Below are 24,918 nucleotides of genomic sequence, written 5' to 3'. Positions count from 1 at the left end.
GGCCCAGCTACTGCTCTTTCAACCTGTGCCTCTTTGTAGTAAAATAATGGTAGTCAGGGTTTCCAAAGAGATGGGGATTTGAAAAGTGAGAATGCCAGCTAATAGCTGTGGTAACAGGCTGAACGTAGCGGAATAATAGCCGTGCAGTGGCCTCTCAGCCTTGTGGTGTGCCCCAGCACTCAGTAGCGAACTTGCAGCTTTGTTTGCCCATGGAAAGCCAGGCAGGAGCAGGGAGACCCGCTTGCATCCTGCCCTGCTGGGAGAAGTGTGGAGCTCAGCCTCCCTGCCCTCCCCGGCTGCCCTACCAGCCCTGTCCTGCTGGATGCGACAGAAGTTAGCTCACTGAGGATTTACAGCTTGATGGTGTCATTTTGGTCTTGGAGGAAAACGAATGTTTTATTGGGTGAGGTTTTTAAAAAATAAATAGGGACTGTGAGTGAGAATGGCTCCTAAAGATGAGGCTGGACACTGAATTACCTGGTCAGTTCCCATGTGTAAGGGCTATGGAGTTGAGAAACCCTTGATGCTCTCTATAAAAACAAGAGCAACAAAAGGAATTGTTTTCTTGCATGGCTTGTTCAGAAAACTCCGCAGTTACAACACTGCTGTAATATGTGCTCAAATGCTCTGCCTCCTGCCTTCAGTGTTTCCAGGTCATGGTATTTACCTTTCTGGCAAAGTTTCTCAAAGCCTGAGCTGTGCATTTTGGATTTGAGATTTTGATTTGGAGCCCAACTGAATATGTAAATAGAGGGATTTGCTACTTGTTTCTCACAGAAAACGAGCAAGTGGAAAACCCAAACAACAAGAAAAACAGTGGGATTAAATGTCCCTGTCTGGAAGAAAGATCCAGTGTGAAGGAGAAACCTGAGAAAAACAATTCTGATTTGCTGCACTAAGAAGGTTTGAGTAGGAGTCTATGTTTCTCTCTTCTCTGTCTCTGATTTGAGCACTGAGAAGGCAAATCTGAATTGCGCACTGACCACTGCTGGCTGTTTGGGCCACATGGACAGATTTAGATGTTGACTGGAGTTACCAGCAGTCTGAAAACTGGCCAGGGTAAAAGTGTTTGAGACGGTAAAAGAGGGGCAAGGTGGCACTGACTGTAACTGTAAAAGTAAGGCAAGCAGGAGGGTGGTGGCAGACAGTTATCTGATGTCTTTTCATGAATGTTTTCAATTTCTCTTATCTAGCTCTAGGACGTGTAGTGGTACCCTTTTACAAATGAGATTTTATGGCTCTTTCCTGTTTGTATTTGTAAGGTTTTGTTCCTCTGAGTTGACAAAAAATTGCGTAATAAATCAAATGGTCAGTAGAAATTTGAAGACCACTTTTCACTGACCTTCCCTGTACAGTGATCAATGAAGATCAATTAAAATAGCTCTGAATGTAAGAGAATTCAAACTTCTAAGTCCAGTCCTTATTTTTCTGTAGGAATTGGTAAAGAAGGCATGTGGGCTCTGTAATACATGTAGCTTTTAATAAACTGACTGCCTTTCTGGTTCAAATTAAGCATTATATTGTTTTATTAAGAAGAAAGTGCAGAGAAAGTCTTGTGACTCAATGAGTCGGTCATTGTGAATTATGCACCAAATATTCACACTAGACAAGTCCAAGCCTCTAATCTGTTTGTTTCTTGCCCTGTGGCTTCGGAAGTGTGTGACTGTTGGCACTGCTAATCTTGGCTGCCGATGCGTCAGTGAATGCTGCAGGCATTAGCACCATCTGTACGTGGGTGCAGTGGCTGCACTGCAGTGGGACACTGACACCGCAGCGATCTCAGATCACCTCAATTCTTGCTTTGCTTCTTGCATACAGAAGTCCTAGGGAAAGTATTGCTTGTTCGAGAAAGGAATTTTGGTGTTAATGGCTTCTCTTCATGAAGTAGCACCTAAAAAGTAGTAGGAAGCAGCATGCTGCAATATCACCTTAAAGTGACACTGAAAGTATTGTTAAACCTCTTCATCAAAACCTGGCCCTGCTGGAGTGGCTTTCACAGAGATACCTTATAGTTTAATGACAATATGGTAGGGGAGGACCAAAACAAGGTAGACAAGAGATCTGGATGTTAAAGGATCATCAGTAGAAAATAAGAAAATTGGATGTGACTGCACTGAAATAGGTCTCTTGTATATGATAGCAATGAGAGGTCTCATCGTCAATGTGAGTTACTGCTGTGACCAGTTAGTTTGTTGTCATTTGGCAATCTTAGTGTTCTGGACCTTATTGATGTGAAATACCATTCCTAGCTATGAAAGCAACAGGGTCAGAGGAACGGTGGTACACTACTGCTTTGGACTTGAATGCCTATTTGGGTTCTTATTTATTTTCATTTAAAGTGCTGTAAGATTTTAAAATAGCATTACTGTATGCTGCAAAAATCTGTTTCAGTCATTTATTAAGTTGAACACATTCCTATTGAATTAGGGTTTTCAACGAGCTATTTGCTTACTGTTATAATACCACCTTAAAATTAAGACCTGTTGTTGCATTTTAATAGAGTGGGCAAAAGGAAATTACCGATTAATTGAAAGGGCAGAGCCAGCCTGTGGTAGACCCTGGCCATCATGGGCAGAGCGTAAGGATTTTTCTCCTCAAGAAATAAACATGAGTGCTTCTTTCTCTAGCTTTTATTTTTGTTGAAGAGAGGAAACCCAAAGGAAAGGTTTTATTTTACTGTAAATGCAAACATCTGTTAGTATGAGTCCAGTGTTATTATTACAGTTCTGTTTCAAAATTCCAGTTGCTAAACTTCCTGAGGTGCAGAGGAGGTTCCAGTAAGTGTCTTCAATTCAAAAACAAATTGAAGAAAACCTTTTGCTGGATTTAAAGGAAAATACCAAGTCTTTAAAGTTTCTGAAATTCACTTTTATTTAGAATTAAGGAGGTCAGCTATTTCAAAGATCTGGCTTTTACAAAATGTGCTTCTTTTTATTCATTTGTTTGCCTTTTTTAAGACATTTTCAATGGAAATGTTTAGAAGTCAACAAAAAATTAGTGGCAGAAGTCAACAACAAGCTGTTAAAATGAGTTTTAAAGAACTGATCGGTTTTGCTAGATATTGTAGTTATGAGTTTGTGTTAAATTGTAAGAGATGAGTCGTATCGAGATTCCTTTTTTGTGGTCACACAATTAGATTTTTGGCTGTGACTAGTAAAAATAATCCCTAGATGCTGTCATTTCTTTTACTGCAACCGTGCATCCCTCTGTAAAGTTTATTTGCTTACTACAAGGTATTTAACATTTTTCATCTTAAAAACATTATGATGTTCTTGGTAAAGCAACCAGCACGTTGTGCTGTATAGGGATGACTAGCCAAGAACCCCAGTGTGCTTGTGCTGTAGCAGCAGGCTTTGAAGGTGGACTTCAGCTTGGTTAGATGAAGTTAGCAGTAGCATGTTGGCATGATGAGGCGTTTGCTGGGAGCAGTAGACTGATCCAGGAAGAAGTATAAAACAGACCCGATGTCCAAACACTGTTACAGTGATGTAGTGTATGGTGGAGGCATAGTATTGTGGCAGCAGCAAGGCCTGATCCTGTGTGGTGCTGTGCAAAAAGAAGAGCATTTGTGGATTTTCATTCTGGTCATGGTGCGGACGTTTGAATGTAAAAATGCTTAAAACTTCGGTCAGCAGCACATTGGACACTCACTGTTTAGTTTTCCGTAAATACCAGTACGGACAGAAAAGAAAGCTTTGATTGCATTATCGTCCATGGTAGAGATAAGAACTGTGTATTTATTCCTACGTTTGTGCTCATATCAACATGTCTTCACTGAGTTTTCATTTAATCTTACTTGCTGATTTACTTACATAAACGGGCCTTTTTTTTTTCCCATCTCCTTGTAGATCTCCAAAGTTCACAAGGAGATGGAAAATAATCCTTTTAAAAGGCCTATAAATGGAGCACTGGATCCATATGCCCTATTTGCGTTGCAGTACATCAGCAGCACGTGGTGGACTGTTCCTTTTTCTAGGTGTCTCTGCAGCGCTGTATGCAGACCAAATATCTACTGCATTGCAGAGAGTTATTAATACATTACATTGCACTTTCAGTGAAGATGTCAATTTGTCCTTAAGCCTGAATGTATCCTGTGGTTGAGTTATGGTGTTGTGTGTTTTTTTTTTCCCCTCAGTTTTGCTGAGAATAACTTATTTCTTCAGTAAATCCTTAGCCAATTGGCAATTACAGTATAACATCATTCCTAACCTCTCTAAACTCCACTTAATGTTTAAGTTTAGAAAAATCAAGGCTTTGTTCCAAAACAAAAACAGGTCACCTTTTTCAAGTCTTCATCCTCGATGCATTAATAATGCAGTCTGAGGCACTCTGCGGACAGAGGGAGGGAGGAGGAGACAGGGCAGAGAAACGAACAGAGTGCCAGCTCCTGGAAGATACTGCAGATAAACAGAAGCCAAATCCAACAGATATGAAATGATAGAAAATAAGGAGAAGTGAGGCAAAAACATTGTTTTTCTGGCACATCTATGTACTCTTTCATTGGTGATGCACATTAAAAACAAAAGGCTTTGAGTTGCTGGTATTCTGCACTGACAGATCTCAGTGCTACGCATATTTAAAGTGATGCAGGGGGGGAATTCCTTGGGAAATATTCACGTGTGGGGTAAACTTCTGCTGACATATGTGGGGATGAGAGCCAAGGCCAAATGTGGATGCACAGAGAGGAAGGAACAAAGCAGAACAGCGTAAGGACCTCTGCTCAGCTTCCCTCTCCTTTGCACCCACAGTAATGCTCATGGGAGCTCACTGTGTGAGTTTGGAGCCGTGGCTGGACCTCATGCTGCATCATTGCAGCCTCTGCTTGCACCTAACCCACTGAAGCAAATGTGGAAAGCTCTCTGTTGCTGACTGCCTCTTGGTCGGTCCACTGCTGGGCTTGATTCGAGCTTTCAGAATTCAGGACGTTTGTCATTGCTAAATGACAAAGCATTTTTGCTTTGTTGCTGGTATTGCTTGTGTGTAACAGGGCAGTAGTTCACAGAAGTGACCAAGCGATGCCCTGCATCTCGCTGATGCTCTACAGATCTGCCCAAGGGTTAGCTGAAACCTCCTTCAGAGGTGCTAAAAGCTCCATGGGCAAGGTGGGCACCACGTGTGAGGGAAGCAGAGGTTCAGGGAAGTGAATTTTTGGCTTCTGACAAAGTATGTGTGAATGTTGAAGTATAGCAAATGTTCTGTGTGTTTGCCACATTGGGGTTATTTGACCAAGTATACGGGTGCTGTGGTCTGTGCGTGTGTGTGATGAGGACTCTGGGGCTGGTGTTGGACTTTCTATGCCTGTGAATATGTTCAGGATTTGCAGATACATGGTGGCCTGTCCAAAGGTCTTGCAAAAAGTGGGCCTGTGTATGTGTGCATGTATATCTTTAAACGTAAACATGCGTATGTTAGAAGAACCCTCAAAAACTACAGGAGAATGTATTTGAGAGAGAACATGTCTCAAAGATCTCTGGCGGCAGCGGGGCAATGGGTTGTAAACAGCTGATCTTTAAGCCTGGGTAAATGGGACCTCACCCTGGCAGCCCGGATGTTGAGATCAAAGCATTTCACGGCTCTGTGAATGGCCTCAAGGCTGTCTTCGCTTCCCTTTTCTACCCCCAGCTTCCTGCTGCAAGGTGTTGTTCAATGAATATGCTCTTCAGGAAAGCTCAAAATGAAGTTGAGGCCATGTTGCATGTAAGGAGAGAGGGAGTGAATGTGAAGTGTGGTTTTAAAGACTAGAGTAGCTCTTTGTGGGTTGGGGTTGAGCACACAGCTGGGAAAGCACACCTGGGAAATGGTGCCAGCAGCTGGGAACTCTTCTGACTTCCTTTGCCTCCCAGCTCCAAGTTGGAGATACCACCACCCCCTCCATGGGCCAGAAGAGTTCCCAGGCAGAGGAGCCATCATCAGCTTTCCCACCTGTCTGCGAGGAGTAGGACTGGGGGTGAATTGAATTGTCAAACTCTCGCCCCTGTCGTGCACACAGCAACTGCACCCAGCCCTGTTTCAAGATGCACAGAAATGGTTCCTCTCTGGGTCGGTAGTTTCTTTGTTTTCCTAGGTAAGTCAGTGCTATCAACGTTCAGGCAGGCATCATCCACTTTTTTTTTTTCCTGGTTACCCAGCCTGGTGATTTGGGGAGTGACTCGGACCACAGGACGTGCAGGCACCAAGCAAGGTTTTGTGATAAACCTTCTTTCTGTCTGTCTCATCTTTCTTGCTTGCATCTCTTTTCCTTTCCCTACATACTCTTGTTTTCTTCCTTCTACACCCATTTTTCTCCTTTTCTCTGTTTCTTCCTTATCCCTCTCATTTGTCCTCTCATGGGTCCCCTTCCCTTCAAAAGTCCTTTCTCTTTTACTTTGCTTCGTTGTGATTTACAACAGAGCATTTGGTGGCTCAGCATTCACATTTTCTTCTGAAAGTCTCTCCTCTGTCCCTTTAAAAAACACTGAAGTTTTGCAAACACGCTGCAAAAGCCTGTTCCTGTTTATGTAAAGGCAGAATAGGGTCCAGAACGAACCCTTTTAATTAGCGTTGCAGGTTCATGGGAGTTTCTAATATAAATACAGGAATTTCACAATGCCAGCAGGTTATTTATTTGCTTTGCATGCTTATCAATATTGTCGGCGAATCAAAGGGTCAAAGCGTAAGAAATGCCATGGAAGCATGGGCTCTATTCGCTATTTTTACAGCTTTGTGCCCGGAAAAATGGAAGTTACTGGGTGTTGCTCAGTGAAGTGTGCGTTTCAAAGTTACCCACAGCGATGCCCATTGTCCTGTCCCTGAATCGAATGATGTAATGTTTCATTTAAGGCTCTTAGCGATGCTGAAGACTCTCGGTGCACTGGGAAAAAGGCAGTGAGAAAGTTGTGAATCAGGTTTCTGTAAAGCCTTTGTGTTTAGGGTTTTGATAGATAAAAGCTGACTCATGCAATATTTCTGGCGAAGGAGCTGTACGGACTAGTAAGAGCTTCTCATTTTACCTGAGCGCCCGGTGAGGTAATTCGGGAACAGCTGAAGGCAGAGCGTGCATTTACTCCCTGCTGCACAGGTAGGTTGTGGGTTGTTCCGAGAGGATTTGAAAAATAGAGAGGACTTGTTCGTTCTCTGTGCGGGGAGCCAGAGACATTCCTCAGTGGTGAGATACTGTCGCAGAGGATTTTCCCTTGCAATAATGTTCTCGGGCATTAGCAGGCTTGGTTCTGACAGAGGCTATTCTGCTCTGAGTGTTGCATGGTGGGGAGGGCGGCTTGACAGACGGAGACATATTAGCTGATGACTTTTTTTTCCTTCTTGTAAGATTGCTAATAAATGGGATTTCTGTTGCTCAAAGTTCAGTTAAAGTACTTGGCAATGTATCGTTCGTGACAGTTCATACTGAATTCATAATCTCTAGAGATCTCATCCTGCAAATAATGTTAACTCTCTAATGTGGCTTTGTTCACAGAGGGTATTAGTTTTAGAAGTGACATGTTCATATTCAGAAGTTAGTAACTAGTAATCTGCTGACCTTCACTTGTGTAGTATTCAGTGCAGAGAGGATATGGGGAATGTGCTTAAGATCGTGTTGGGATCATTGTAGTGAATGTATTTTAATCTTTCTCAGGCAGATGTATAACATTTATGTTTCTAAATTGCACTGCTGCATTTGAACTTGATACTTACTGTAGAAATTGCTGTAAACAGTCCTGCTTAATTGTGTCTAAAATATAAATGGTTTCTTTGAAATAAGCAGCTATTTCAAAGAAAATACAGGAAAGGATTCTTGTAGTCTCATCACTTTTATTTAGCTGAACTTCCAGAGGATGTGAAGCCTGTAATTTCTGGTAATGTTGACTTTGCAGATAACATCTTTGGTGCTCTTTTTCATGCCGGGAGAAAGGCAACAACAATACTAATTATGAATATAAATTGACTTGTGAGTTCTTAGTCATGCACTGTATCTTAAGATGTCATATGCAGTAAACAACGTGGAGGAATAAACACCTATATTTAGACAAGGCTTGGGGATCTTTGTATTTAAATACAAAATTGACTTAGAGTGCTTTATCTTGCATTGTATGCTAATGTCCTAGAGTAGCCAAGGCTGTAGAGATAATGGAAAACCATTTATCATTACTCTGACTGTAGTTACAGGCAAGAGGTATATGTTAAAGAAAAGCAAGTGATAGAAGAGGTTTGCACGTTTCGCTGAGCATTTGTTTATGATCGCATGCTGAAAGCATTAGATAAGCTGAAAGATTTGTTTTGCATGTGGCTTCAATGTTGAAACTACTACTACAGTTGCCTGTTGGGGTGAAATGCTGTGTTTCTTGCCCCTGCACCACTGTAGGACAGGCACAAGTTGTGGTTCTTTCTTGGGAGAGCTTTGGGGTCGTGCCATGCCAGCATGCACTGTGTGTGTGTGTGTGTCTGTCTGTCTGTCTGTCAGTGGGGTGCAGGGGACGGAGGGGAGCGGGTAGGTCTGCAGGGCTGGGGGAAGGCTAGCTGGATTCATGCAAAGGCACAAACAAGAAACGACCTTGTTCGGGGAGCGTGTTGCCTTGTGAGTCCGGACAAATGTGCAATTATCCTCCTTTCAGTGCTGAACTAACAAGTCATTACTGTTATTCGTTAATTAAAGTATGCAAATTTAAGATTTTTTTTTCTCCCCAGACTGAGTTAAATACCGTTATTCACAACTCACAAAAGTTCTCAATATTAGTTTGGCTCGTCGTTGAAAAGGCCCAGTAGACAAAGGAACGCCAGACAAAAACGCGGTGACCCGGCCAGATGTGGGTCAGGGAGCACAAGCCCTGCTCAGAGCGTGTCCTTCGCAGGAGATGTGCCGCTAGCTGGAGCTGCACAGCCTGTCTGCAGCCCAATGCAGCTGGCTGCTGGGGGTGATGCTGTGAAACTGGGGAGGAAAAGGGGTGTGGGGGGGCTGTAGAGCCTTATAAATCAGTCCTTCGGGGTATCTGAGAGGTGAATTTGCTTTTTGTAATGATGAGTTTGTATCAGAGAGAAATTTGTAAGAGGTTACAGTGTTTTCAAAGGCACAGGCAGTAGAGGGCAGCTGTCTCAGCTGCGAAACGTAGAGACCAGTTTTGGGGGAGGCGGTTACCCCTGCATTAATTTATCTGTGAGGTTTTCACCAGGCAGGATGTGCAGAATTCAGGCAGTTGGCAGAAGAGTGAAGTTATTTTACGTTAAAGCTGTACCAGAGGTCTGAAAAGCCAAATTCAAACCCTGACAAAGAGAAGGATGGGCATGGGACTGCAGCAACGAACGGGATTCAGTTTCTGCATTTTCTGATGGGGTTGTGACTGGAGAAATCATCTCAACTCTCGGAACCTGGTTTCAACAACAGGGGTAATTCCACCTAGCCTCAGAGGCGTTTCTGAGGATAAACTTGTGAAACCTTGGAAGATGTTCAGATGCTGTGTTGTTGGGAAGGGCTGTGGCTTTGTAACAGGTATCTGTAGCTCAGATGGAAATTCAGGGCTAAGCTGAGCCAGGGCCCGTCCCTCAGCTCTGACTGACACTAGCAGGGTGTGCAGTGTTTGTTACAGGGCTTGAAAGCTGAGGAGGGGAGACTGCTTCCTGGTTGAGTGTCACGCCGAAATGCCCGGCCGGGCTTGGCGTGCCTTTCTGCTGAGCTTCGTGACCTGAGGTGGGCTTCCAGCAGGGCCTGGCGCTCCTCGGAGCTGATGCGTTCTGCCTGGGCTCTGCCTGGCAAAACGCCTCTCTTGGGGACAACGTGGCAGGATTTGAGCAAAGTCTGTTCGCAGAGAAGCCAAACATCCAATTTACAGCCGGAATAAGGACGAATTGAAGTAAAAAGAAACTTTGAGGCTGGTAGGCAGGATGAAGCTCTGAGGACAAAGCAGATGAAGATTCTCAAGTAGCAAATAGCTTGCTTTTTGTAATTTATACAGAAATGTGCAGGAATTTGTCTGAAAACGGAGGAACTTGAGTCAAATGTGTTGCGAGCAATTAAATAGCTGTGCCTAGCAGGGACCTGGGGCTTGCCAGGGTCAGGGAGAATGCAGGTGTTTGAGCAAGCACAGTTTAACTGCTGCAACTGATCCTTGTTGTTAGTTTTTAATAGGCAATGGTATTGTCATTAAACAAGGAAATAAATAGCTTTTGTTGTTGTTGCTTTGTTTAGGGTGTGTTAAAATCTCCCCGTGTTTCTTTCTATGAGCATGTTTTATGGAAAAACTACTTTTATTCTGATTTCAGTTTCATTGACCTGAACTGTGTTTTGTTTGGTTTTTGTATTAATGAGCCTTATGGTGTTTGTGAAGCAAATATTATATATTAATGCCTTCAGGTTATCTGGGAGGCAGACAACATATCAGTGAAACAGGAAGAAAAGAGCATGGAGTGGTGGAATGTAACAGGAACCCTTTATTTTCCCCCTAAACGTGGCTAATCAGGTGTTTCTTTGTTGTGTAATTTTAGTTAAAATATCTTGGAGTAAGTTAGCGGAAGGGCATCCCTGTTATCTTGTTTATCCTGTGCATTTTTCAAGGGGGTTTACATCTGCACAGTAACATTATGCTTTCTAACTGAACTTGAAAAATGATCCAAAGCTGATAACAATAATACATTCTTATCAAAAATGCATACTTTCTTATCACAAGCAATAGGAAGGCAAACATCTTTGTCCATACTGATTTTGAAACAAGAGAACTTCACTGCATTCTTCAGTTTAAAACACTTTCCAGATTTTTGCGTTATATTTTATTTTGGAGTTTATACTTTATTTGCTTAATTCAAGAAGAGGAAGAAAATACGATCCTGTGTTGCAAAAATGAACGAACATGGCATAAAGTAGGGCTGTAGTTTTTCAGACTTTAAGATAAAACCAGGGAGACAGAGGTGCCAGATCAGATTTTAGTCTAAGGGTCAATTTCTGCCCCATATAATGAGCAAATTACTCTCTGTTAATTCCATGTGTTACCTTAAGGGCAATACCTTTCCGTAACAAAAAGCTAATATCATCATCACTGAAAAATGGTAGTATTAATTACTCATGCACAAATCAAATCGTATGCATTCAAGATAGGCCAAATAAAGCAAACATTCTTTTCTGGGATTTTTTTTTTTGTCTGTTTGCTTCTGATTTCTTCTATTTTTTATTTTTTAAATAAAAAGTAGTGTTTTTTTTCCTGTTCTGAATAAAATCCCCTCCCCCCCCAGCCCCGATCATTGTAGGGGAGGTTTTTCCTTGTAATTTCATAACCAGTCTGCTTTAGTTTAAGAAGGGCCACCTTAAAGGTTAGGTGAGTTTAATTTGCCATTTTAAAGGCTTTATGGTTTCTTTACTGAAACCACCCTCTGGAATTCTAGTCACCAGAATGATTTTTGAAAAATTAGGTTGTTACTGGTGTAAAATAAGGACTGAGTTACACACTGTGTAGGTAGCTTCAGTATTGCTTCTCTTTTAAAATTGTCATAAGTTTTTTTTTTCACAATACTGACATACTGAGTTTCTCTGAGTCTGAGACACGTTTTTTTGTGTGGACACTGCTTACTGAAATGAAACATTGAAGTATTCAATATATCTGCAGCTGCTTTTACAGGTTCTCATTGCTGCACGGCACACAACTTGTCCAGAGAGAAATCTGCACTACATCACGGACCATGTCCTTCAGGGCATACGGTCAATAAAAAGAAAGTAGATTTGATGTGCCAACAGGAAGACAGACATCTGACTTTGTTATTGCACTGATATGAAAAACAGCTTTGGGTCAGTTCAACAAGGGGTAATATTCTGGCTTGAGCTGTACAGATTCAGAAAAACTTATTTTCCCAGTAGAAAACAGAATTATTTGGCAGCACTGTTTCCTATGGGAGTTCTTTTTTTCAGAAGCTATGTTATTTTCATTGGGAAATCATTCTGGTTTTAGTGTTTTTGTACAAGCTGCAGAGCTGGTAATTGATAACCAACTGCTTTCTGTTTCTGCTTGCCCGTGTTGGCCTTGCAGTGTTCAAAATGGAAGATACTGTCTGGTATCACTGACACAACCCTTGAGTTTTCCAAAGCCTCCAAGCCATGGTCAACTGACAGCTCGGGGGTAGCAAGGTCTCTTCCCAATAGAGTTTTTTTAACCTTAGGGAAAGTGTTTGAGTCTTATTTCTCTCCTCTGCTGAGCCTGGACGGTGCATGTGCTATCACTAAGTCCAGCACCATAGCATGTAGGGCCAACAAAGGATGTGCCAGAAGTATATACACAAACTGGAATCATGCAATGCCTATTTAGTAGCCTCCCATGGGGGATCCCCACCACCTAAAAATGTGATCCCCAAATTATGTTGTTCTGGTTGTCTTTTGGAAAAAATAGGTTTGTCTCAATTTTGTGTGCAAAGCTGTAAAAATGTCTATTACCAACTGTTAAGTTACATGGAGCACCAACAGTAAGACCACTCGTTCTGTTTATTTTTTAGATGACTTCCACTTACCTCTTGATGTTTTACCAGCTGTGACGGAGGCCCTTGACTCCAAGACAAAAGGGGAAGATTTGCACCAGGAGAGCAGATCTTTCCGCTGCTGTGAAAAAAAAACCATGGACCTGTCAGACAGTGACCGTCCCGTCAGCTTTAGCTCCACTTCCTCTTCTGCTTCCTCCAGAGACAGCCACTGTTCCTTTGGAAGCAGGATGACCTTAGTTTCCAACAGCCACTTGGGCCTGTTTAACCAGGATAAAGAAACGGGTGCCATCAAGCTAGAACTAGTCCCAGCCAGACGATTTTCCAGCAACAAGCCATGCAAAAACACCCCTGCGGAGCAAGAGGATCCTGAGGAGAGCCTGGAAAAAAAGCTCAGCATGCCAAGGAAAACAGAACCAAAGGGAGTGAGCAAAAACTGTGCAATGTCCCTGGTGACAGAGCCCACCAGTCCGAAGCTCCTCTACGTAGACAGAGTTGTCCAGGAGATCCTGGAGACAGAGAGGATGTACGTGCAGGACCTGAAAAGCATTGTGGAGGTAGGAGTCTTGATTAGGTTTGAGCTAACTGTTCCATAGTGCTGTATTTAATATCTTTAGATTTTGCAGCAGGACAGACGGACCTGACTGGAACTGGTTTTTGCTGGTGACCTAAACGAGGGTGTTTATAAATTTGTGTGTGTAACATCATTGTTCTTGTTTATTTATAGTTTTGATTTGATTAGATAAATCTAAGCTGTTATTACTTGTTCATGAAGAAATAACAGAAAAAAATATCCTACAGTTGATAGGATATAGTTATAGTTAGTAGTATAGTATAGATAGTTGAGTAGTGAATAAAGTGATGAATTCTTTGCAGTAACATTTATTTACCAAAAAAAAAGCTTTTTTTTTTTTTTTTCCTGGAATATATAGCAAGAAGCAAACAGCAGAGAAACTGTTTGCCCCTTTAAAGGTTTTATCTGAAGGGTCTCCCTTTTTGATTCTTCCACCCTGCCCCCACTCCCCAAATACTAGTTCTGCAAGTTCTTTCCTGCCTTGTCAGTCTCCCTTTTGTGCAGCTCACAGCTGCAGTCTGTTCGCTCCAAGACCTTGGCCTATATTATTGAATATGGCATGTGCATTTGCTGGATAACCCTATTGTTTGTCTGTTGCATGAAGGAATTATGTTTTCTTTAGTATCAATTCTGAATGGGTGGTGACTGTAGCATGTATTAGTAGCCGTGATGCTTTTGTCCAATCCCCAGTCCAACAATATCTTTCATTTTCCCTTTCTAGTAAAGGCTAAAATGCAGCTGAGTCCTTCTGTGGATTGTTATGGTCACTCCATGTGCTTACAACTGTGCCCATCAGTCATGTTCTTTTGTGTTATTGAAGATGACAGTGAAGTCTCTCGGCTATTGTTTGTAGTCCACGTATTTAACCTATGCCTGTGTGTTACGACCACCAACAGAGAAGAATTTTTTGGGAGGTGTATGTTTGGTACACTATTTGTAGAATATATAGCTTTAAATAGCTGTATGAGCTAGTTTGCAAAAGAAAATAGCAGTCAGCTGAAGGTGACATCCTCCCCTATCCCAGTCCCTTGCCCAGCAAATCACACAAAATTTAAATAGAAAAAGAAAGGTTAAGGCTTTGGTAACAAGTGGTAACAAATGCATGTTTGATTGTCATCCCCTCCCCAAGTTCTCACAAAGAAATCTTTTCTGCAAGGTTTTGTTGGGTTCTGTAGCTGTTGCTGTTTCTCTACCTTGAAGTTTCATTTTGGTAGTGTTAAAGGTTGTCATATGCTACAGAAGTAAGTCAGTATCTATGTGTAGTCACTGTTCACAAGGCATGACCTCAGTGTTTTTGGAAACTTTACCCCCTTGTTCCTCTTCCTATGCAGTAAACTATACAATTTGAGAAACTGGAAACTATCATTAAAATCTGGAAACAAATTTTCCATTGAGAAGTAGGAAGACCAAAAAATAAAATGCTTACTAGAAACACTTGAAGCATCGCTACAGCAGATGCAGATTAAATGAAGTTGTGAAAGAACTTGAGGAATTTACCTGTGAAACGACAAGGGACATTTTCTACAGCATCTAATAAAAAAATCTTGAGGGCTTTGTGTGGCACTAGCCGCCTGTTTGAGAGATGGAGGGGTTGGCAGCGGGGCTTTATTTCAGTCGGTGTTCAGAATCCCCGGGCTCGGGAGGAGCTCCTTCCTAAATGGCGAGGGCAGTGGGGAGCCAGCTACCTCAGCCTGTGCGTGTTCTCCACTTGGTTTCAGGGGAGGGAGGTGTGACTGGAAGCATGTCACGGAGCAGCCTCTTTGTGTATGTTTCTCAAGATCCCTTTCTCCACGTGTTAGCTTAGCAATGCTGCAGTGCTTCACCTATCCAAGGGTGGTGGCTGTAAGAGGGTGGTAAGCCTCCGCAGACATCTGTAGGAGTACTGTAGCCTTTGAGGGTTTGATTATCTAGGCGTCTGTGACTTGAGGCCATTTAGTTTGGCAGCCAGATGACTGGTGCAGAGCCAAACTAAGATGAAGGGAAGCAGCTCAATCTGTCTTATTTTCCAAATAAACTTGGGTCAAGTTTTGGCAGCTAGTTAGGAAATGGGATAAGAATAGGAAAAGGAGAGCTGGGAGAAGGTCGAAGGACAAGTGCTGCCCGTGACATGTATGGAAACATGAAGGTGGGAGCTGCTGGAGGAAGGCACAAGCAAATGAACCAGTGCTAAGTGGAGAGAGTGAATAATTAGAGGAGAAACAATACAAGGAAATAAGGGAAAACCCAGGAAATGGAAAGTTAGGGGGGAGTAGGAATTAGGTGGAACTGGAGCACTCTAGTGAGTTAGTGAGTTTTGCTGCAGACTGCAATACAAGAGCTTATGTACACAGACTAAAAATAATAATGAGGTTTTTCTCCCCTTCCTCCTTTTTTGTTGTTGTTGTGGAGAGTTGGAGGAGATGCAAAGCAACCCAAGTAGAAAGAGCTAGCAACTGAAATAATGTCAGACTGAGGATGGCATGAGGACAAAAAGGGAGAAATGAATAGGTACTATTTTAATTGCCCTCTGACCCCAGCTGAGAGCTGTTGCTACAGGCTTTTTGTCCTGCAGTAATGGGGATTTGCTGACATTACCTTCTCTGTGGACAATGGAAATATACTTGAAAGGAGCATGTTCTCACTGTTGTTTCCAGAACTTTGAAATGTGCTCCAGCTCTACAGCTGAGATGGTTTTAAAACTGAAGTCTGTGAATCCACTCTCTAAATTTCTAATGCAGAGCAAGGCATGTTTGCCTATGATGTGCCATCAAGTATTTTTGCTTTTTTTTTAATACATCTATGCACCTAAACAGTTGTCATGTTGTGCCAAGAGATATGAAGAGGTAGAGGAGTTCAGCCCCATCTAGCAAGTCACATTAACTTGTGAAAGGAGGAACCCAAAGCCACACAGAATCACAGATTAGTTGAGTTTGGGAGGGACTTCTGGAGGTCATCTGGTCCAAACTTCCTGCTCAGGTATGGCCACAAAGAGCCACTTGCCCAGAACAATGTCCAGGCAGCTTTTGAAGATCTCCAAGGAGGGAGACCCCACAACCTCTCTGGGCAACCTGTGCCAGTGTTTGGTCACCCGCACAGCACAGAAGTGCTTCCTCATCTTCAGAGGGAGCCTCCTGTGTCCCAGTTTGTGTCCATTGCCTCTTGTCCTGCCACTGAAAAGAGCTCGTCTCCGTCCGCTCTGCACCCTCCCTTGAGGTATTTGTGTGCATTGATGAGATCCTCCCGAGCCTTCTCCAGGCTGAACAGTCTCAGCATTTCCTCCTATGAGAGGTGCTGGTGCTGGACTCAGTATTGCACCCTGGGGTACACTGCTAGTTACTGGCCTCCAACTAGACTTTGTGCTTTTGATCACCTTCTGGGCCCGTTCATTCAGCCACTTTTCAGTCCACCTCACTGTCTACTCATATATCAGCCGCTTGTCTGTGAGGATCTTACGGGAGATGGTGTTGAAAGTCCTCATGAAGTCCAGGCTGACAATAACCACTGCTCTCCCCTCATCTACCCAGCCAGTCCTTTCATCGTAGGAGGTTATCAGGGTAGTCAAACATGACAGCCCCTTGGTGAATCCGTGCTGACTGCTCGTGATTACCTTTGTGTTCTTCATGTGCCTGGAAATGGTTTCCAGGATTTTGTGTGTAAGACATACACAAATGACCCATTAACATGAATGGTGTGAAATTGCTTGTAGGATCCTGGTACTATTCATTGTATTCAAGTTCATTCATTACTAGTTAGCCTATGATAGTACTTCAGGGAGTATCTTTTCAACCTGTGTAATCCTTAGAACATGTAGTGTTAGCATGCTCCCCATAAAAGACTATGGAGCGAATGGGGAAAAATAGGATTTCACCCCTTTGGATGTTTTCATTGACCCAATGTTGTTAAAGTAAATTAAAAAGGCATAGATTTTGACTGGCTTTTGAGTATCCAGGTGGTCTTTTTTATAAACAGTGCCAAACTGTCAGATACGGGTAGAAATCAACTTCAAAGGACATGGCTAATGTGATCTTTAACTGATACTGGAGATCTGCTGAAGTTCTCCAGCTTTTCAATTGAAGTATTTCATTGGTTTAGGATGAGTGAGAGGAGGCCGTACGGGCACTACTTGGCTCCCTGTGCCTCAGGACATGCTTTAAAACAACTGCTTTTCTAAGCAGTACAACCATTTTGTATGTGACCTGGAAGAGCAGTTGAATTATTGTTTTGAGGAATGCTGCTGTGATTCTTGCACAGGCAAGCATTGTAACAAGGATAGACTGAACATTGTTTGGTGTGTTCTATCAGATGATCTGTTAAGGGTATTTAAATTTTGAATTAGTACAGCTTGAAGCGTGTTTCAGGCAAGTTTATGATGAGAAATCGGATACCTTGGCTTCCTGCTTATGTCATGCTGACAGGTGTACTGGTCAGGGCAAAACCTGCAGACTTTCTCTTCTTCAGGACCCAGCCTGACTATTTCAAATAGCAGTCTAGTTAGGATATTCGTAAACTTCGATTAGAGTCACTTACTCAAGCAGCATCTTTTTTCCTGAGTAAAATGCTTCCCCTGAGTTTATAATAAAATTTGGTACTTTGTACCTGTGTTTCACAGAAGTTAGAAGCCCATGCTCTTGTACATGGCATAAAATAGCTGTAGAAAATGACTATATCTGGCATGTTATGTTAAATATACTCTCACAGTGAAACTCAGCCATTTGATACAAGAACTCATCAGGAAAATAATGCCATTAAAAAGTTGTTGTCGTCTATACAGACCAGTAACTAGAGTGGGGCGAAGTATAATTTGTTAGTGCATTGCACAAATACTTGATGCAAATGGAGGCTGAGCTTCAGGAATCTTGAACTGTATCTGAAGTCAGGGAGACTTCATTTGTATGAATGAGTTTCTCTATCCTTTCACTCCTGACATGACGTTTTTTAAACCATCCCTTCTAGACTAGTTGAAGTCTCTCTTCTGTCTCCTCTCCCTGTGCTGTCTCCTCTCCATACCTTTTGTCCCGTCTCTCTCTCTCTTTTTTTTTTTTAATACTTAAGACTCCTTATTTAAGCCTTTGTACCCAGAAAGTCCTGCTCTCTGCAGTCTACTGCCTGTAGTGTTCACACCCATCTATCATCTGTTTTTTCGCTGTAATCCCATCCTCATCAGTCCATGGTGTCACATTTCCTCATGTGATTTATCACTTTTTGATCTTTCTCTTTTCCATGTTCTTAGTCTCTGCTGCCTCCAGATCTCTCCCCACAGCCCTCTTGCCTGATCTGAAGGTGCTCTCAAATAGCTTGTCACAGTCTTTTTGCCAGGCCCATCATTGTTCTCCTCTCTCTATACCTCAGCTTCTCACTAGGTTTTTCTTTTCTCCTGACATCATTTTCATTGTTCCAAATTTTTCTGCCCTCTAAGTTCTGCTGACATTCAGTCTCCATCTCCATCAGGCTTCAGTCCCATTTTCTCCTTCCCACCTTTTTGTGGGACTCCGCTGTGTCTCCTCTGGCCTGGAACTGCACAGCATGCTTCTCCATGTTGCAGAACATTTGCAGAGGGTCACTGAGACACAGGAACGATCTTTTTCCCGTTCTTTCTTCAGAGGAGCAGATCTGAACCAGATGTGGGTTTTAGCATCCAAGAATGGCAGTTGCTGATGAAGAGCTAGTGAGTCCTGAGCTGAAACACGCAAAGGATCTTTGCTAAAAGTTCCTATTGGGAAAACATGAATTTGAGGGGTTTCACTTCCCACCCCTCTATCTATGTTCAACTGTGGGAAGGTTTGCACAATGGCAGCAAAAGGCATACTCTGAAACAGAGTCTCCATTATGCTCCCATCTGCTCCTGCCCCTCCTTGAAATGCCAGGGGATGTTGCATGCCCCTGCTAGTCAGCCTGGGGGTGCTCGTCTTCTCAGAGGGGAAAGGTCAACAAAATTTTTCAACATGAGCGGGAAAGTGTGCTTTCAGTTCTTTCTGAAAAAGGCCTGGGGGTATGCTCTTCCTGAAATTGCCTAAAACAACTCAGCAAGGAGGCAGGCTTCTGGCGTAGAAAGCTTTATCCAAGGTGAGCAAGTTTGACAAAGTTAGATCCTCCTTGCAGGATGGGGAGAAGCCTTGTAAAGGGAAATATTGGAAATCTGATGGTGTTGTGGCATCAATGGAGGCTCCAAGGGAGGCTTTTCTGGGAGGAAGTCAGTATCGGAGTTTTATTGTTCCAAGTTTCCTGCCACCTTGTTCTGCATTTAGAGGATGTCTCTTTCTACATTTCAGGCAGTTAGTTAAAAACATGACTCTGAAGACTGCGGTGTGCTCATTGTCACTTCTTGTGGTGTGTCAGTAAAAATATAGCTGCTGGGTTGTGCACTGGGTTGTTGGATAGCATAGCTCTAAGAAACTTAATTCCTCTTATCAGGTGGGAATCATGATATAGCTAATGCAGCTGCAAAAGTTTGTTCCCACATTATCCTCAATCTCCCTGTATGCAATCTCTTTTCCTAAGGCCGCTAACTTACATGCCTGAGGACAGTGCCTTTAGATTACTGACATAAATTGCATGTGTTATGGGAGGAGTACCTTTGTTTTGCAGCATTCTGGCACCCACCAAAAAAAAGAACTGGTTCTTATTAGCACTGCCCTTTCTGAGCATTTAGTAGATGAGAAGTTTCAGAGTGCTTCAATGGAAAGTTTACTGAAGACTACTGGGAAGGTTAACTGTGGTGTGAGAGGATGCACTGGTCCCTCTTGTATAAGCAACCTGAATTTTGAGGCACTGCTGTAATCAGCAGGCAGTAATGATGGCATTCTGAATTTTTCATCATTTTTATTTCACCCTTTTTAGGGAGCAGTGGTCTCCCAATTAGTGTTGTTTGTTTCCCCCCAGTTCATTAAGGCCAGAAGTTAGCATATGACATCAGTGGTTGTAGAGCAGGGGAGCGATACTTTAGCTGCATGTATAAGCACTGCTGTTCTGCAAGTCTGGTCCATCCGACAAAGGTTGCTGGCACGCTTCATTTATTTGTCTTCAATCTCCAGCACAAAAGAGAGAGCGCAGGTGTTGGGTGCATGATTTTTAACCAGTTTTCTTTAATTTCCTCATTAATAGAATGATGATTTTGAAACAGGCTCTCCTTGGTGGGACCGGCTGCAGAGCCTGTCCCATACAGCATGCAAACATAATTCAGTTTAGATTTAAGTGTTCAGAGTGAAATTCTTCTTTCTTTGAAATTTGTCTTGCTATGACTTTGAAAAGTAGTTAAATGCAGATTGGCTTACCTTTAGCACTTATGCTGTTCTTTCTGACTAGGAATCGGTCCTTAATGCTTGGAGAAAATCTGGATGAGCAATTTAAATTACCTGCAAAGCAAATATTATGATAGTGACAGTGATAACTTTAACTGTGGTTAGTGTTCCTTTGAGCTGATGAATTTTCCCACTGCTTGTTTCTCATCCATGAGAAAGAGCTGTGTCAAATTCAGATCGACCTCCTCAGGGCTAAAAAGCAAGGAAAGGATTTTCCAGTAGTGTTGAGATATGATAGCTGTAACTAAATTGTGCTTGACTATCTCAGTGCATATCTAAAAGACCTTCTTTACGTCAGCCTAGTTTATCCAGAGTTACATCAGTATAAATTGGAGCAGAAAATGTTCCACTTAAAAATCAGTAATAAATTTGAAGGCAGCTCTATAGGAGAGCTCCAATGTGTTGTCTTGTTTCTGGATTTGTTGTTTACAAATCAAGACTGTTTTCTCCACTGGAGATTGTTGAAAGGTGAGGTGTCTAGTAGCAACACCAGGTTTGTTACTGAACAGGTGTAAAAAGCTGTTCTGGCTACCTTTGAGAAATTTATAGTTGATAAGACAAGACTACTTTTTTCCGAGGCAGTAGGACTGTCCAGTTTTTCAGGTGGACATCTTGCTTCCTGGATGTAAGCCATATTAAGCAACCTAAAACAACCAAAAATGTTGGAAGTATACATTAAATATTGTTTATGTTTGTGTCTTAAATAATCTTAGATAAAGTTGTTTCTGAAACTCCACGATCTTGAACAAAAATATTTTGCCAGCTATGTATGTGGGATCGTATGCACCCTGAAAAGAAACCATACCAAAACCAAAGGCAAAAAAAAAACCTAGAACTTGTTTTTCTGGGCATGTGAGAAGCATTATGGGTTTTGGAAAAAAGATTGTTTATAGTTGTACAGTAGGAATATAGTGTTGTGAGCAACCAGAAATAACCTAGCTAACCACTTACGTGGTGAGAGAAGTGCTTATATTGTGACATGAACATGGAGCCATTTGTGTACTAACCTCACGTGAAATATGTAAAGTCATGATTAAATAGATGGATGCGTGTTTTTTCTTAACTGCGTTATCACTGCACAGTCTTACTTCTGCTAGTAATATTCGTTAATATCCTTTATCCAGCACATATATAAAAATACTTTATTCTGAGTATTTGAGAGATGCTGGATAAAATGTCAGCACTGCCTTGCGTTTTCTGCACCTGAACTTGACATCTAGCTTTTATCTTAGGCCAACGCCGTAGAAGCTTTTTGAGTCAGAGACACATTGCAGAGCTTCGGTGTATGGATGGACTGCGTGCATCACGGCAGTACAAATATATAGCCGTAACTTTGCGTTGTAGGTCAGCTCTGCTTGGACAGCACACAGAAGTGAGTTAGGCTGCGGTTATAAATGAGGTGTCAGTAAATGCAGTGTTAGTCTTTTCTAGGCTCTGGGTGGAAGATGAGCAGCAGCGATAGCTGCTGCTGTGCCAGCAAGCTAAAGAATGGCTGAAAAGCCTGACTGCAGCTGCTGGTGGACTCCTCTTTCAGCAGTGGGTACATCGCTGGGCTCTGCTGTCTGCAGCCTCCTATATGCTTTCTAAATGCTTACGAAGATGATTAAGGGATTACGAAGATGATTAAGGGATTGGAGCATCTGTCCTATGAGGAAAGACTAAACGAGCTGGGCCTGTTTAGCCTAGAGAAGAGGAGACTGAGAGGGGATCTCATCAATCTCTACAAATACCTGAGGGGGCCATGTAAAGACTATGGGGCCAAACTCTTCCCAGTGGTGGCCAGTGACAGGACAAGGGGTAATGGGTATAAATTGAACCACAGCAGGTTTCATCGCCATGACCATGCTTGAGCAGTGGGGTTGGACTAGGTGATCTCTGGAGGTCCCTTCCAACCTCAACCGTTCTGTGACTCTGTAAATGCAAACGAATAAAATAAAAGGGTAAAAGTTAATCTTCTGTTCCGGAAAGCTCTATTCTTTTCCTTTTGGAGGGGGGAGGTAAGGAGAAGTTAAATAGGGAATGCACAGTTTAGGAGCGTGTGTGGTCTGCAAGGGATCCTGAGCATGAAACTTTGTTCCTCTCACTACATTGAGGCTGGACTGTGAGGTTATATTACTCTTCAGTGGGATGCATAGAGCCCTGTTGTCATTTAGAAAGTTACAAAGGATGGCCCTGTTAACCTCTGCCTGGCGGCTGCCATTTGCTCACTGGCAGCGGATGGGGAGCTCTGAAGAGCGGTGCGGTGGCTCTGGGCAAGCAAGCCTGGCAAGGGTGGGTAGCACAACCAGGAAGAGTAGGGATGAGAGCTGAGAGGCAGGAGAGAGGAGGTGCAGGCTTATGCCGCAAAGTTCTCAGTAAATATTTAAGTGCTTAATAAGATGATGTATTTTTTGCACAATGATTGGGATTTCTGAAATTTGGAAATGATATCTTAAATAGAAACAAACTACCGAGACTGCCGCCAGCCCATAGTTTCTGGAATTTTAATAACTTATTATGACCATTTCCCTTCTGGTCCATGAAAATATCTGACCATTTTAAATTTGTTTTATCATCGTTATTAAACATTACTTATTGGTGAACTGTGTTCTTCTAGTAACCCATGCCCTTTAAACCTGAAGGCTTAACAGACGGCATAGCACTCTGTCTTTTTTCCTTCTCACCACTCCCATGGATTAAGGTGTGGTGCTAGCTGCAATTTTTTGTGGTTTCATGAGAAGACCATTTTGCAAATAAGATACTTTCTTAAATTTTCGGTTGAAAACCACCCACTGCTATAACCTCCCACTTCATTCCTGTTCATATATTACTGATAAAATCCATCAATAAATCTCTGGGAATCGTGTGGTTACTAAGGTTAAGATAAACACATGTTTAGGATGTGTGCACGTTTTCTCCATTATGCCGGGTTTGCATTTTCATTCTTTGGAAAACAGACTGTTGCAGTTTCCCTTCTTGTGTTTTAAAATAAACAAGTATTTTTTGGAATGCCTCATTTAACTTGCAGGGATATCAAGATCACCTTAGATGGCAACATTCATTTGCCATACAAACCGGGGAGAGTTTGTGTAATGGGCAATAGTCTACAGCATAAGATTCAGGTTCCTTTCCTTGTTGAGTCCCACATTCAAGGACCAAATACACCTTACAAAATTTCTGTGCTTTGCTTGACTCTGGTTTAATAAGGTTATAGTCAGAGTAAGCACTGTTGTGAGGATTAATGTAAATATGCTGAAGAACTTTGAGATTCTTTTTTTTTAGAATTCATAATCATTGCACATTTCTAGCTGATACTTTTTTAAAAAAGCACTAGCTTATCGAATGATGATGATGATTTATTCTGATGATGTCAAGCCTCGTTGTAGCCTTTGATACAGAAGTCTGTAGAGTACTTACTTCATCTGCCTAGTGACTACAAACAGACATCCTAATTGCTGGTTAATGTTTTCATTTGGCTGTCCTTACTATTGTAGCTTATTTCTTCTGTGTTTCCTCATATCTTTAGGAAGCCAGTTGGATGGGGGCCTCACGTAGCTCTTCAATGACATGTCAGTAAACTACTGATAGCATTTGTTATCATCCCATGATCTCCATCTGCTCTCTGAATTTACGTCTTATCATACCTCTGAGTAGCAATTCTTAGTGCCAGCTTCTGGGCAAAATTCCTGTAGCTGTGATTTATCAGTCAGTGCTTGCTGATATCCGAAGATAAACATGGAACGTGGTTTTAATCAGTGGGTTACGACTTCAATAAGTTAGCGTGTTGAAGTGCGTAAGTGGCATTACATGTGAGTTTCTGTTCCCAGTGACTTACCCATATCATCTTCAGAGATGATGGACGATGTAGGGGACTTGTCTGTGCATGATCCATGAATCCCAGTTTCACATTGAGTGCTTTTAGTGCATCTCTATCAAATTACACCTTGATTTAATTGACAGCCTGCCTTCCAGGGTGTCTTTTTAGGATGGGAGATTTTGGCATGAAATACCTGCAGGTGAACCGGGGAATATTATTAAACTTTGATTGTATTTCATTCAAGCAAAAATTCACTTCTGCTAAGAAGGCAAAATCCATGAAAGCAGTCCATCCTTGAGGTCCCGACACCAGGTCTCCTGGTTGCTGCATTGTTGACATTGACATGCCCTAGAAATTTTCAGGCTTTGTATGCAGCCCTGTGCATGCTTATTCTGTACGCAGGCACAACTGCTCAAAGGCAGCCTAAACCAAAGAGCGAGCGTGTTTTAGAGGTGCAAGGCATAGTGTTAGGACTCGGGAATTTGTCACAGCTAATTTTGGCTGACACGTACTCCCACTGTGGCTTCCCATGCATGCAGAAGAAGCCAAGGCAACCTACCAGAGGTCACTACTTCCAGTCCTTAGTATCTGCAAATGAGGTGGTGTTGTAACATCTATAAGATGAGGGAGGGAGGCATGTTGGTTGTAGAAAAACTGTTGCTTGAGAATAACGATGTGAAAAAAAATACCCTTTTTTTGTTCTGTAGATGAAAGTTAAGTCGATACAATGCTCTGTAAACATCATATCCTGTAGACCCCTAACTGTGGGAAATGCAAGGAGAAGCCTGTCATGGTCACCTTACTCTGCAATGTTGAACAGTGGAAAGAAAACTGAAATGCGCTTCTCT

The 24,918-nt window shown here is 42.3% G+C and overlaps 1 protein-coding gene across 16 annotated transcripts in view; it reads left to right on the top strand.

The window, feature by feature from the left end:
* Positions 1-24,918, top strand: part of PLEKHG1 (pleckstrin homology and RhoGEF domain containing G1) — a 159,729-nt gene that overhangs the window by 94,454 nt on the left and 40,357 nt on the right. For 13 of the 16 annotated variants that reach the window (XM_083828434.1, XM_083828423.1, XM_083828430.1 and 10 more), the window contains one exon: positions 12,442-12,980. In XM_083828434.1, coding sequence (XP_083684560.1) covers positions 12,442-12,980 — 539 coding nt within the window. Of the gene's footprint in view, positions 1-6,523; positions 7,058-12,441; positions 12,981-24,918 lie in introns of those variants that run through there. The other 3 variants (XM_083828431.1, XM_083828426.1, XM_083828427.1) reach the window with 2 other exon arrangements.

This window comes from Anser anser (assembly GCF_964211835.1).
Source record: "Anser anser genome assembly, chromosome: 3".
NCBI classification, from domain to species: domain Eukaryota; kingdom Metazoa; phylum Chordata; class Aves; order Anseriformes; family Anatidae; genus Anser; species Anser anser.
This window is presented reverse-complemented; position numbering and strand designations above follow the sequence as displayed.